Source organism: Eleutherodactylus coqui, chromosome 1 (assembly GCF_035609145.1).
Source record: "Eleutherodactylus coqui strain aEleCoq1 chromosome 1, aEleCoq1.hap1, whole genome shotgun sequence".
Classification (NCBI taxonomy): Eukaryota; Metazoa; Chordata; class Amphibia; order Anura; family Eleutherodactylidae; genus Eleutherodactylus; species Eleutherodactylus coqui.
This window is the reverse complement of record NC_089837.1, coordinates 190,566,709-190,581,705: the sequence shown is the minus strand read 5'-3', so window position 1 is coordinate 190,581,705 and position 14,997 is coordinate 190,566,709. Positions and strand designations below refer to the sequence as shown.

The window sequence follows — 14,997 nt, the reverse complement described above, 5'->3', positions numbered from 1 at the left end:
AGGGTTTGATGAGGGCCTTGCAAGAATTACAGCCTCTGGAGTAAGCTTAAATGAGCGGTCACAGATATTACATATGGAACATTCAATCCTACTCCAGAAAGGTTGTATAAGCAGGCAAAACCACCAAATGTGTGCTAAAGTGCCCACGCTTCCATTGCAGCACCAACAAAGATTAGAATCAGCTAATTTGTAGGCATAAAGCCATTCTGGAGACTTATACCACCTGGTAAGGAGTTTATAATGGTTTTCTTGAAGTCTAGTGCATCTAGAAGCAAGTCACCTACTTTCAACCCATGAACCTAGCTTATGGGGCTAAAATTAGATGACAGATTCCCTTAAAGGGGTTTTCTAGTACTTAAAGCTCATCATGGATTACAGAGTGTAAACAAGCCTAGGCATAGTCTAAGGTGATAGAATACTCCTTCCTTTATCCTTTCTTCAGTCGAAGCTTTAAAAAAAAAAAAAAAGATCCCAAGTCAAATGTTGGCTTTTTTTTTTGTAGGTTTGTGTCAACATTTGAGTAAACACAAAGAAGGATACAGAAAGATAAACAATTAACACAAACAGGAGCTTTAGGCCACATGCCCACGGCTGTAACGAACTCCACCAGCGGAATATCACAGCAGAGTCAGCCATGGTGCCCCTCAAAACCCTCATACTCACCCCTCTGGATGTGCTGTATGTAGGCCAGCATGCATGGGCAGTACAGCGCGTAACGCGCCGACACTGCAGGATGACACGAATGGCGAGGACGCATATTCACGCGATGCTTCCGTTGTGCTACAGCGGAAGTATAGCGTGACGGACGGCTTCTATTGACTACAATGGAGGCCGGCCGCGGGTATTCCTGCAGCAAATAGAGCATGCCGCAGTTTCTACATTGGGCTATTAGGTTCAATAGAACCTAATTGCTGCGAGACAACGGCATGGATTTCCGCGGCAGAAATCCGGACGTGGGCATTAGCCCTTAGGCTGGGTTCACACGGGGCGGAATTGCTGCCTGCAATCTTAACGCTTTCCAATCTACTGTCTGACTTCTTCCAACATTCTGATTGAAGCCTGTACAGCTCTGATGTTGAAAGACGTCCGGCAAGGTATTCTTACTGCATATTACTGGCAGCTCTGCTTTCGGGGGCCTCTCCAGCATGTCACATACTGCAGTACTGGCTCTAGCCAGCAGATGGCGCCATTGTAAAACAGCAGAAAGAGAAAGCCCCCTAGGAAACCCTGAATCCAAAATTGGATTGCAAAGGGTTAAACTCAAGACTAAGATGCAAAGTGGCCGAGATTTGCAAAAATCTCATCCACACGCTGTGGACAGTCCATTGCGGCCAAGCCATGCTTAAACTGACATGCCAAGCGGAATTCAAAGCCGCAGCATGTCAATTGTATCGCTGTTTCCGCTGTGGTCTCTCTCCCTCTCTATGGGGAGAGATGGCTGCAGCGGAATAAGTAGCTTTCAAAATCCGTAGGACTTCAGCTGCGGAAATCTTGCGGAATTTCTATGCGGAACCACTGTGGACATTCTGCAAGATTTCCACCCTGTGTGAACCCAGCCTTAGACCCCTCTCACACCACTGTTTTTTTTAGCGTTTAAAGCTGCGCTTTAAGCGCAGCACTAAACACTGTCAGAGGCTCCCATTGTTTTCAATGGAGCATATCAGACATGCACTCTATCACGGCGCCTTCCAGTGCAGTAATTTGAGTGGAATCTGAGGTGCGCTAAACACAAAAAAATAGAACAATGATGAGATGTGCAAAACCTCTGTTGGCTGCAGGGAGCTGCGTCCAAAACCGAAAGTAATGTCGCGGCGCTTTCCCGCACTGCTGTGTGCGAGCAGCCTAAGGGGAACCAAAAAAATGGATTATACCCACCTGATAATCAGGTTTCCAGGAGTCTCCACGACAGCACCAATTGAGATTGCCTCCTCCTGATAGGACAGGAACACACAGAGGTTAAAAGCTCCCCCCCTTCCCCACTGGATTCTAACGAATTGCCGGGGCAGGAGCTCAACTTAAATTTCTTCCCTTAACCTGGTTTTTTTGTTGATTATAAAATTATATTATATTATATATTTTTTTTTTATATTATATTTTATAGTTTCTTTTTATCCATTTAGGGGGGGGGGGGGGGAGGTACGGGTGCTGTCGTGGAGACTCCTGGAAACCTGATTATCAGGTAGGTATAATCCATTTTTTCCCCAGTCGTCTCCACGACAGCACCAATTGAGACGTACCAACTAAAGTTTCCCTAGGGTGGGATTGCTGCCGAGAGGACTTTGCGGCCGAAGGCCATGTCCTCGTCCTGCTGCACTTTTACCCTATAGTGTTTAATGAACGTGGGGTGTTTCTTCCAGACTGCGGCCTTGCATATCTGCTCGACCGAGGCTGAGCTATGTTCGGCCCATGAAGATGCTAGTGCCCTTGTAGAATGGGCATTAAGAGCTAAGGGGATTTCCTTCCCGAGGGCCTTATAGGACTCTATGATGGCTAGGCGGAGCCACCTGACTATGGAGTTTTTTGCCGCTTTGTTCCCTTTATTTGGGCCACTGAACTGGACGAACAAGTTCTCGTCCCGCCTCCAGTGGCTTGTCGCCTCTATGTAGCCTAGGACTGCTCTCCTAACATCCAGGCAGCTTAGGGTTCTTTCTTCCTCGTTTTTAAGTTTACTAAAAAATTAGGGGATTATTATGTCTTGGGACCTATGAAAATGTGATACTACTTTTGGCATAAACGCCGGGTCCATTTTAAATACTAATTTGGTGTCCGAGATTTTCAGGAACGGGTGGCGAATGGACAAGGCCTGCAGCTCGCTAACCCGTCTTGCGGGGGTGATGGCTACTAAGAAAATGGTCTTGATAGTAAGCATTTTTATGGGTAGTGCTTCGATCGGCTCGAATGGTACCATTGTCATGGCCCTTAGAGCCCAATTAAGGTTCCAGTCTGGAAAAAGATTTATGGGCCTAGGCCATAATCTAGTTGCTGCTGCTAGGAACCTGTTGACCCATCTGCTGTCTGCGAACATTGTGTCACATATGGCGCTAAGGGCTGCGACCTGGACCTTCAGGGTGCTTGGAGAGAGGCCCATCTCTAGGCCCTCCTGCAAGAACTCTAAGATTAGAGGGATGTCCGGGATAGAATCCCCACGATCCCTTCCCTGTCTCCATGAGGAAAACCTTCTCCAAACTTTCTGGTAGATAAGGTGGGTCGTCTTTTTTCTGCTGGACATTAACGTTTCTACTACTCTCTCTGAGAATCCCTTCTCTTTTTGGGAGGATTCCTCAAGAGCCATGCTGTTAAGTGGAGCTTGTCTAGGCTCGGGTGGTTCAGTGGCCCCTGCAATAGAAGATCTGTCCAGGTAGGGAAGGTGACTGGGTCCTGGACGCTCCATGTTGCTAGAAGACCGAACCAGCTTCTCTTGGGCCAGAAGGGGGTCACCAGGATTAGTGTGCATACCTGGTTTCTGAAATGTTGTAAGACTCTGGGGATCAACGGTATAGGAGGAAAGGCGTACGCCAGCCCCTCTCCCCAGTCTTGGCCTAGGGCATCTACTGCTGTCGGCCGATCTCCCGGCTGGAGGGAGAAGTTGCTTACTTTGGCATTTTCCCTGGTTGCGAACAGGTCCAATTGTGGGGTCCCCCACCGGTTGATCAGGATTCTGAACGCCTCCAGGGAGAGAGACCATTCTCCTGGGTCTATTTGCTTCCTGCTCAGAAAGTCCGCTTTTTGGTTTAGCGTCCCCTTCAAGTGGGTTGCCATGATCGAAAGGATCCGGCCCTCTGCCCAGTGAAAGATTTTCTGCGCGATGTTTTGCAGGGCGGGAGATCTTGTGCCCCCTTGGTGTCGTATATGGGCGACCGCGGTGATATTGTCTGACAGTATCTTTATATGCCGGTTCCGTAGCGAGTTCCCTAACTGCTGTAGGACCTGCCATACGGCCTGTAGTTCCCTGTAATTTGAGGACTGTTCTTTCGTCATCTGAGGCCAGGGGCCCTGAAAGAACTGGTTCCCCACATGCGCTCCCCCTCCCCAGGCGCTTGCGTCCGTTGTGATGTGAGTGGCTGGGTTTTGTAGCCAATGAACTCCTCTCCGCAAGTTCTCTGGGGATGTCCACCAACGCAGGGATGTTTTCACCATGCTTGGGATGTACATTCTTGTCCCTAGAGAGGACTGCCTCTTGTCCCACGTAGATAGGACTGAGGCTTGCAGAGCTCTGGTGTGAGCCTGGGCCCATGCCACTTCTGGAATGCATGACGTCAAGCTTCCCAGGAGAGACATGGCTTCCCGAATTGTGCATAATCGTCTCCGTAGGAAGGTCTTGACTAACCGTCGGATTTTTTGTATTTTTTCCTCGGGTAGGCAGGAGCATTGCGATTCTGAGTTGAGCGTTATTCCCAGAAACGTCTTCTGCTTGTTGGGATCTAGGCTGGATTTTTCCCAGTTTATGATCCATCCTAAGGATTGGAGAAGTTCTAGCACTATCCTCAGGTGTTTCGTTAGGAGTTCTCTGGACTCTGCTATTATTAAAATATCGTCCAGGTAGGGTACTATTAGGACCGACTTCTTCCTCAGGTAGGCGGCTACCTCTGCCATAATTTTGGTGAAGATTCTGGGTGCTGAGGAGATCCCGAAGGGCAGGCATCTGAATTGATGGTGCTCTATTCCCTTGCCCATATCCACTGCGAACCTTAGGTATTTCCAGGACCCCTCATGGATCGGTACGTGGAAATAAGCATCCTTTAAATCGATGGATGCCATGTAGGCTCCTTCGGGAATCAACTTTATCGTTGAGGCGATGGACTCCATCTTGAATTTTCTGTATCTGATGCAGGTATTCAGAGGCTTCAGGTTTACTATCATACGCTGCTTCCCGCAGGGTTTTCTTACTAGGAAGAGCCTGGAATAATGGCCCTGGGTTTCCTCGTCTTGTGGTACGGGAGATATTGCATTTAGTTGTTGCAGGTCCTGAACGCTTTGCCTTAGTAGGTGTAACTGTTGTTTGGAGCCTCCCGTGATAATGAATTTTCTTCTGGGGAGGGACACCAGCTCTAGCCAGTATCCCTGCTGTAAGATCTTTGGGATCCATGGGCCTTCGCAAATCGTGGCCCATTGATCCACAAAGCTCCCCAGCCTTGCCCCTACGGGGATGGCGTCAGGGTCTCTGCTTTGGCTCCCCCTGGTGGGGGTTAAAGAGGATGTTCCTTCCTCTGCCCCCCTTCGGGTAACTCCAGCGGCCTGTCTTGCCCTTGCCTCGGTAGGCCTCGGGCTGTTGCACTGGGGTCCGGAAGAAGGTCTTCCCTCTCTGTGGCTTTTCTTCCGGGAATCCCTTCTTTTTGTCGGCCGCCTTCTCTAGAATCTTGTCCAAGTCCGGTCCGAACAAAAACTGGCCGTAGAACGGGAGGGCACATAGCTTATTTTTTGGAGGCTAGGTCGCCTGACCACGATTTCAGCCATAGCACTCTTCTGGCTGAGTTACAGCGGGCTGTAGCTTTCGCCGAGAGTTTGACAGTCTCGGCCGCGGCGTCCGCTAGGAAATTTGTTGCCATACGCAGGATCGGAAGGGAATTTAGAATCTGTTCCCTCGGCGTCTTATTGGTTAGGTGTAGCTCCAGCTGCTCTAGCCATACCCCCAGAGTCCGCTCCACACAAGTGGCTGCGGTCCCTGGCCTAAGTATGTTTGCCGCTGCCTCCCATGATTTCTTTAGAAGGCCCCCGCCTTGCGATCCATGGGATCTTTTAACTGTGCGGCGTCCTCAAAGGGCAGGGTCATCCTTCTGGCTACTTTGGCCACCGGGACGTCTACCCTAGGTACTTCCTCCCAGCTTGTGCAAACTTCCTCCTCGAATGGGTACCTTCTTTTTACCCCTCTAGCGGAGAAGGAGCCTGCGTCTGGTTTCCTCCACTCTTTCTGGATTATTTTGGTGATATTCTTGTGGACAGGGGAAGGTATGCTTGCGCCTCTTCCCTAGTCCCCCGAATATCTCGTCTTGTCAAGTACGTGGCTCTCTGGGCTCTTCCATTTTTAGCGTAGCCCTGACTGACTTAATCAATTCCGTTAAGTCGTCTTGATGGAATAAGTATCTTTTGTGTCCCTCATCATCTGAGGACTCCTCGGCTGCCTGTTCCTCTTGCTCCGACCCGATGGAACTCTCGGAGTCGGAAGGCTCGTCAGGAACATACGCCTTTTTCTGGCGTTTCGCTGGCGGTGCCAGCTGTGACGTTAGGGCTGATCTAACTTCCTCCTTCACCAGCTTCCTAACGTCCTCCATGAATGCCCCCGATTCCTCTCTGACTAGCCTAGCTACGCATGCCTTGCATAGGAGCCTCTGGTACGTAGCTGGCAGTCTTATCCTGCATTCCACGCATTTTCTGGGTTTTGTTCTGGGGGGGATGTCTTTTTTTATCCCCCTGACAAAGCATTTTTGCGGGTAAATATGCAATTATTCCATACACAACATACTGGATATTTGCATTGTATTTTTTGCCGCACTGGCTACTTACGGCCGCTGAGGCTGAGGTTTCAGCTGTCTCTGGGGCTGGAGCACTCATTACTATACCGGTGCTGCAGACACCCTGCGACCTGTAGTGCTGGTTTGTTCTGGCTTCTCTCAGGTTCCTATGTTTTTTTAAATTTTCGTACTCCTGCGCTAAGCCCCGCCCTCTCCGCTCCTGATGCAGACGCGATGACATCATCGCACTGGATACGTGATGCGGCGCCCCGCCCCCTGCCGTCAAAGGGCTTCCTGGAGCGCCGCAACTCTGCAGGGAGGACGAGGGGGACTGAGGCTCCCGCTTTGTACTCCCCATGGGCCGCCGCGGGAGGAACCTGGCCCGGGGGTTACCACCCCATGTGGCATCCCGGGAGGAGTCTGGCTTGGAAGGGAGGACAGGCTGACCCACTGCCCTCCGATCCGCCTGTAAGTAATCCTGGCTGGCTTCTCCACCAGCCCCTCTCAGAAATCCTGCCTCCTGGCAGGACAGGAAGACACTGAGGAAAGTGGGAAAGGGGGGAGCTTTTAACCTCTCAGTGTGTTCCTGTCCTATCAGGAGGAGGCAATCTCAATTGGTGCTGTCGTGGAGACGACTGGGGAAAGTAACTTTTTTTCATACTCCCACAGCTTACAATGAAATCTTGGATGGAATGGACATGTCGGGAAGAAGTGGCTATGTGGATGGTTTGGTTGACATGTCCCTTTGGCTAAGAGGGTGACCCCACTGTGAATTGCTGCTACGAAGTCATTTCTTTAAGGAAAAAAAGTTAATTGTCCAGCATGCTGTATTGGTTGAATTATTGGCAAATGACCATTTTATGAAGAGCAAAATGGACTAATTTCGTGTCACTTTTGCAAAAGCAAAATATGCCAATGTCCAAGTAAAAGAAATTTTGCAGGAAAAAAAAAAACACACTCATTGAGCTGACTTCCAATTTACTTGTATGCTTAATTGGGCGAAAATCTTCTTTAGTTGGATGCATAACAAGATAAGGAAGTGACCTGCGGTAAACCAATCAATGTGAATATCCAGCTGCGTGGGATGTTTAGGAAATTAAGGCACCTAACTTTGCTGTAATTTGACATGTTACACCCAACTAACTGCATGACCAGATGGTGTATGTGCTTCACGGTGACTGCCATCACTCCAGGCTAGAAGATGATACGGTCAATGTGCTGACGTGTAAAATATAATATCTCTTTGGTACACTGCAGGAGGGCTGGAGGACCGATTGTCTGCAACATGCTTTTAAATAAAGGTCACAGCAGGTGAGCAGTTCTAGAAACCTACAGACCAATCTAAATTGCAGGTCTTCAATGTGCTCATTGGCTTGGAGGTTATTAGAGTATGGCGAAGATGGGTCTAGTATGGCTTCTAAGAAAGTAGAGTACGCTCGTGAACTTCCTTTTGGCTCTACCTGGTGGTCTTGTGGTTGCCAGAAGCCACCGATATGTAAAAAAGGATTTCACCCACCATGGCGTAATTTTTTAATGCACATCTTCCTGGCCCTCTGTACAGGAGCTATTCTTCATTACAGCTATACAAGACGTGCCCTCTTTGGATGTGACACAAACTTAAAGATCCTAAGATTTTGATGATTATTCTTATGTAACAAAACCCAGCCATTTAAACCCTGTCCAAATTACCTTATGTACAATTTCAGGATGTTTCTTATCCAAAAGGAAACAATTACATGTCAGTTATTATTGGTTTTAATTGTTTCAGTGTTAAAGACAACATTGTTTTCCACACTACAAATATAGGAGAAAATATAACATTAAAGAAAAAAAAAATATGTACACTTGCAGGGAAAGACTAAAGGAGTGGTTTCAGAAATTAACACATACACGGGTAAGAAGAAACATACAAGAGTGCTTTACAGTGTATACATTTGTATCATCTCCCAAATGCAAGTCTTCCAAGAGAAATGAATACTTGGATTTATGATGCATGTGTTCACACACAAAGTGGAAATTAAAACCAAACACAGTAAACAGTACAAAATATTTACACTGAGACAGATGACACTGAAGCATATATATACACTCGCAGCACAAATGAGCACAGATACACTCAGACTAGAAACTATACAGAAGTGCTTACTGGTTTTTGCTAAATGTTCACAAGAAATAAGGACAAATTCAAGTCTCCCTTCAGCCTTAGTGTTGGGCTAGTGTGGAGACTGATACAGAATATTCTGTGTGACGTTTGCCGGATCCGCACATGGATGTAACCCTGTCAATGGGCAAAATCCATGCGCAGAATTCTGCCTATTCCATATTGAATTCTGCCGTGTGAACAGCCATTTTAGTATTCTCGGGCCAGATACTATTAGAAGCAAGAAGAGAGAAAATTCAGTCTGTATCTTTGTTTTACCATATACAGTCACTGTAACTACAATAGTTTTATTGCTTTATTAACAAACTCCAGAAGGTCCAATGTCTGAGGGGTACTTGTGTGCTAAAAGTCATGTTCAACAATGCATTGGAAAAACATTAGAAAAAAAGCTTTTAGATTTCCTATCAGTTTTGTGTTAACAGCTCCTTTGCAGACCTGTGTGTCTCTATGGTTACAGACTACTAAAGAAGCGCAAGCTAACCTACAGACAGTAGAAGAGCAAATGAATAGCACCATACAAGACACAGACATGTCTGCATGGGAGCTCTTGACAAACAGAAGGATACTTTTAATCAAAAGACTATTTGTAGATGTGTTCCACTTCATAATTGAGATGCACTGGAACAATAAAAACAAATTAAACACGCCAAGGTGATGGGCAGCCCACATTGAGTTGCAATCATCTATCAATAAAAACATGGCCAGACCTCATTCTCTCTCGACTTTTAAGATATGGTTCATCAACACAACCTTAAAATTCTAGAACAGGAAATGTTTAAGATGTTATAGCTTTGATGACGGCATGTCAAAGCAAAAAAGAAGTGTGGAGTGCAGACAGTTATTTCATGCACAACCTTCTTCACATACAATCGCATGTTTCTGCAGCAGAATCGGTGTGGTTCTAAAACAAATTATGGGCTATAAGAAAACATTTGATGAGGTGTTCTGGAGGAATTGCATCTTAAGACATCTGTAAGGACGTGTGGCAGGGCACCTAAGAGGCCCTTGGGTCCAGAAAAGACAAACATGTCTGTATCGAAATAACAAAACCCAATGAGAGATTGTGCAAAACCGAAAAACACGGAGACAGCTCGCCTTTAGGGTCGCAAACGACTAAACGACTAACAGCAACAATTAGTGATTGTGTTTACAATTAGGCCTTTAAAAATACAGAAAAAACCCCATCAATGTATTAATGCAATGATGATACTACATCACTGCTATAACAGATACATACAGTCAATCTTGCACCTCTCATTCCTTGTTTGAAAATGTCCTCAAACACCGAAGAGGCTTTAGTATCCCTTTGGTGCCATGTAGGGCCCCAGCAGCCATCATAGGAGAACTTGAAACAGGTGGGTTGAGTGATCATTAACTCTTAAAGTTCTACTGCTCATCTGGTCAGTAATCAATATGCATTTCCAAAAAGTGTATACTTTAGTATATACACTAAATCTTAAAACTAGAAATTCTAAAATAGTTTCAGAAATATAAAATATATACACGGCTCTCATATATTCCTAGTTTACAACGGTAAGAGCAGATTAATAAGTGGATTGAAAAATCCAAATCCAAACCCATCGCTCAGTATTGTAAGGTGTTATGAGGCAGTCACGCAGGATGGGGCTGTCACACGGGATACAACCTTCGCACCCCATACAAATGACCAAAGTTTCAGATCTGTAGTCTTGCTTTTTGAGGCTGCATATTACTTCATAGTCCAGTGTTTTGATTTGTCCTTTTACTAATTGTAGTTAAATCCAGGCTTTTGCCGCTATTACATTGATCATATAAACTCTGAAAGAAGGGGGAAATAGTTAGCAATCACTCATGGACGTAAATAATAAAGATGGAAAAAGGTCAGCCTGTAGAAGTTGTGTTCTCCCCGTATGCTCAATTATAAGTAGAGATGAGCGAACGTACTCGTTTCCAGTAATTACTCGATCGAGCACCGCGATTTTCGAGTACTTCAGTACTCGGGTGAAAAGATTCGGGGGGGCGGCGTGGTGGCGCGGGGGGTAGCAGCGGGGAACAGGGGGGAGCCCTCTCTCTCCCCCCCCCCCCCCCACTCCCCGCTGCAACCCCTCACTCACCCACGGTGCCCCCCGAATCTTTTCGCCTGAGTACGGAAGTACTCGAAAATTGCGGTACTCGGGCGAAAAAGGGGCGTGGCCAAGTACGCTCGCTCATCTCTAATTATAATATAGTTTATATATTCTGGATGTTTGTAGCTGCCATCTCAATTTTGCTCTGAAGAAGTGTCAGATGTCAGGTTTGTGCACTCTTCGTTATACTACTTTAGTACTACATATTACATAAATAAAATGTATGGATTTATCTATAAATACAATATAATATGTGCATATAAGGTATAAATGTGTTTGAAAGGATAACAATATTGCCACAGTCATTAGAGGATACAGTATATAGCTATAGCAAAAAAAGAAAAAAGTTTTATAAGATTTTTTTTTTTTTTTAAATAATGATGAATGATCTTAAATTAATAGCATTTGATTCTTGTATGTTTGTATAACTGTACAATGTATCCTAACCATTTTGTATTATAGAGATATCTATAAGAGTTAAGTTTTAGCTGAAGTGAGTGATTCTGAATTCACTTCCTATTTAAGGATGGATGTATTTCATTTAGGTGACCAAGGCTCGGCGCTACGAGCTCAGACTCATCCTCCAGCCTTTTCTTTTTATGTGGGATATGTAATGGCATAGTTTATTTAATAAAAGAAAAGCATATCCTTTTTAGAGATTATCGGCTCCGTTTTCCTTCTGGAGATAGGCTCACCGCAGAGAATCGCAATGATTCTCCATTCATGGACAGTGGGGGGAAAGCTTTCACTGCGTTCCCCGTGGCCGGATTATTGCCACGGGGGACGCAATGAAAATATGCCCATGGACAGGCAGCCTAAATTGTCATTTCTCCTGAAAATGTATGAATAATATAGCAGGAAAAACACAAGACAGTTATCAAAAAATGCTAAAGCATTGTTATCTGATGGTAAAGTTCAGGGATTTACTTTTTTTTAATTTTTTTTTTTTTTTTTAAAACAAACGGGTTGTGCCAAGTTCTAAAATTATTTCCTACCCAAAGGATAGGGAATAACTTTATGATTGATGGGGGTCCGACTGCTGGGATGCCCCTTCTTGGAATGGGTGTGGGTCCCAGCAGTCGGACACCTAACAATCATAAAGTTATGTCCTATCCTGAGACGGGGGATCCAGTTTGTCCCCGAGCGAATGATGCGGAAGCTGTGCAAACGCACTGACGAGCCATCCAAATCAATGACAGCGCTGGAGATTGCAGAGTTCAAGCACTTCGCCAATCTAAGGCGCTGTCATTGAACAGAGTAGACGGTAGCATAGCTTCTCAACCTCCGCTCTATTCACTCAGGAGGCTACCAGACCCCCAATTCTGAGGAACATTGAGGGTCCCAGCAGTAGGACCCCCACTGATCATAAAGTTATCGCCTATCCTGTGGACTTTGCACAACCCCTATAATGCGTAGAACTATAAGTTCTCATGGACAGAGCCCCAACGGATATAAGCAGAGAGGCGAGTTGTTAATGACCAGTTACATATAAGCACATGGCCCTGAAAGCACTAAAACTAAAGGAACGAGTAAAAACATCCAATGCAGCTCGAGTTATAAAAGTTTACAATGCAGAGTTGACACCAGCTCTAGAAATATGCTGTACTAATAAGATAGCAGTCAGAAGCGCTTGGGGGAAATCTTGTGTGACATAAGTAGGAGACCTTGGGATGTAGGAGAGGGTGAACGCTCAATAGAAGTAGATACTATTTGTACAATGCACCTACCTTGGCAGCTCTGCATATAGAATTTGGTGAATTCAGCCCAATGAGTTGGCCAAGAATACGCTTCATTTCCTCTGTGGTACCCTTCTGTACTTGTTCTTCTGTAATTAATAATATACTGTCATTTATACCACCTATCATCTCCAGGACTCTGTACATATCTAGCACAGAGCCCATAATAAAAATAAACAAATATAATGGACTTATAAATCTGGAGCGGAGGGACAGAAGGTCATACAGTCTACAACGAAAAGGGGAAAGAGGCAGAAATTGGACTATAGAAGCTGTTAATGCTTCTTTCTAGGGACAATAGGTTTTTTTTTTGCAAGTTGTAAGCTTTTCTGAAGAAGCGATTTTTCAGTTTCTGTTTAAAGGGTAGGAAAGATGCTGATGTGTTGGGATGGAGTAGCTACTTGCAGAGTAAAGTTAATGCATGGAAGAAATCTTGCAGATGGAGATGTAAAGTGAAGAAAAGGCTCTAATAACAGCCCGAGATTACTTGTGTGGAGGTAGACTATATAGTTTCATAGTTGATCTAGCCAAAAAAAAAAAAAGGGAAGATTCATCAAGTGTTACCTATAATCCTACTGTTGATCCAAAGGAAGGCAAAACATGCCATGAGGCAGATGCCAATTAGCCAATTTTAAAGGGGAAAAAAATTCCTCCCAAACACCAAATGTGCTAATCTCTTGCTAAGTGTTCCATCTAGTACCCATAATATATGTATTACTACTTTCAAGAATTAACGCCCCTCTTGATCTTGATGAGATTTACTCGGGGCTGTGTGTTCCCTTTCTAAGTCTGTATGTTGCTATTAAATGGGCACTACAACAGAAACTGCCTAGAAGAGGACACAGGCTAACACAGTTATTGATTATAATCGCACAGCTCCTGTCTCACAGGTCTAATCATGGAGATCACAGCTCATCCTCCTCACTGTATATCTGTGGTTTGTAGCTTATTTAGGCAAATATAGAAGGTAATAATAATAATAATAATAATAACTCTCCACCCAATGGGCAGAAATGGTACAACCTGTAGCTAATGCTGTGCTGCTGCATCATGGGCTAGATGTAAAAGAGGGACCAAAAAAAGGTCTCCATTAACATGGAGCCTGATAAGCATCAGACAGACTGCTGCACTGCATAGAAGCAGCTGCAATACAGAGAGGAGACTTGCAGAGTGTGACAATCATGTGATGGAGAAGAGAGGGGAGGAATGGAAAATGCGTTTTCACCAGAGTGGTCATTTTAAGTAGAACCGTGACCACTCCTGACATGCCTGTTTCAGTCAATACTTGCATTACCCAAAAAATATTTTTGCAGCACGTTGAAAGCAGAACTGCGCTTTAAAATTTCGAGGGGTATTCCAGTTATGCAAAGTTGCTGTCAAATGAATAATAGCTTTACTATCAACGTTTGCCATGTGGTTCTGCTTTGGATTTTGTGTCTGAAGGTCTATAAACCATTACCTTCCCCTGGCACTTCACAAGTGTTCATTTCCAGGTTGTGCTGGATATGACCTGTAGGCATTCCAACGCTGGAGGTCGGGCACGCTCAGTAGGAATGACCAGGGACTGTTATTTCTCTTCAGCTCTTGGGACTAGATTGTTGACCCATAGCAGTGCAGCACTTAGCAGGGTCGCACACAGGAAGGAAGTGCAAAGTGGGGAATTATGCAGCTTGAAACTACATTTCGCACAATGGCAGGGATGGCATATATGTATATTCCACAACACTTCTGCTCAATTCAAACCGCAATCGGTTGTTGGGGATGGCTGACTCCCACCGCAATCGGTTGTTGGGGATGGCTGACTCCCACCGCAATCGGTTGTTGGGGATGGCTGACTCCCACCGCAATCGGTTGTTGGGGATGGCTGACTCCCACCGCAATCGGTTGTTGGGGATGGCTGACTCCCACCGCAATCGGTTGTTGGGGATGGCTGACTCCCACCGCAATCGGTTGTTGGGGATGGCTGACTCCCACCGCAATCGGTTGTTGGGGATGGCTGACTCCCACCGCAATCGGTTGTTGGGGATGGCTGACTCCCACCGCAATCGGTTGTTGGGGATGGCTGACTCCCACCGCAATCGGTTGTTGGGGATGGCTGACTCCCACCGCAATCGGTTGTTGGGGATGGCTGACTCCCACCGCAATCGGTTGTTGGGGATGGCTGACTCCCACCGCAATCGGTTGTTGGGGATGGCTGACTCCCACCGCAATCGGTTGTTGGGGATGGCTGACTCCCACCGCAATCGGTTGTTGGGGATGAATCGAGCAGAAGTGTTGTGGAATATAAATATATGCGCAGGGATGAGGTGACCATCTTGGAAAATAATGAGGCAGGTAAATCATCAGAAACAGAGGGCAGGATAATTAGGTGATGGCTGCTTGATTTATACTCATAACCAGCTGTGCATAAACATGACACTTCATATCTGGAACTTTTGAAAGATTAGTTCTTAACCAGAATACCCCTTTAACCATCATACATATACCACAATCTACAGCCTGGTAGCCATTAAATATTGCTCTACAGATTAACTATCCCTATAATA

At 45.6% G+C, this 14,997-nt stretch overlaps 1 protein-coding gene across 2 annotated transcripts in view; it reads right to left on the bottom strand.

Annotated features, from left to right (window-relative positions):
- Positions 1–8,188: 8,188 nt before the first annotated feature.
- TTK (TTK protein kinase) overlaps positions 8,189–14,997 on the bottom strand; it is a 42,179-nt gene continuing 35,370 nt past the window's right edge. For both annotated transcript variants that reach the window (XM_066604916.1, XM_066604910.1), the window contains exons 21-22: positions 12,443–12,540; positions 8,189–10,407 (exon numbers count right to left, since the gene is read on the bottom strand). In XM_066604916.1, the coding sequence (XP_066461013.1) occupies positions 10,324–10,407; positions 12,443–12,540 (182 nt within the window). In that variant the 3' untranslated portion in view covers positions 8,189–10,323. The remainder of the gene's footprint in view (positions 10,408–12,442; positions 12,541–14,997) is intronic.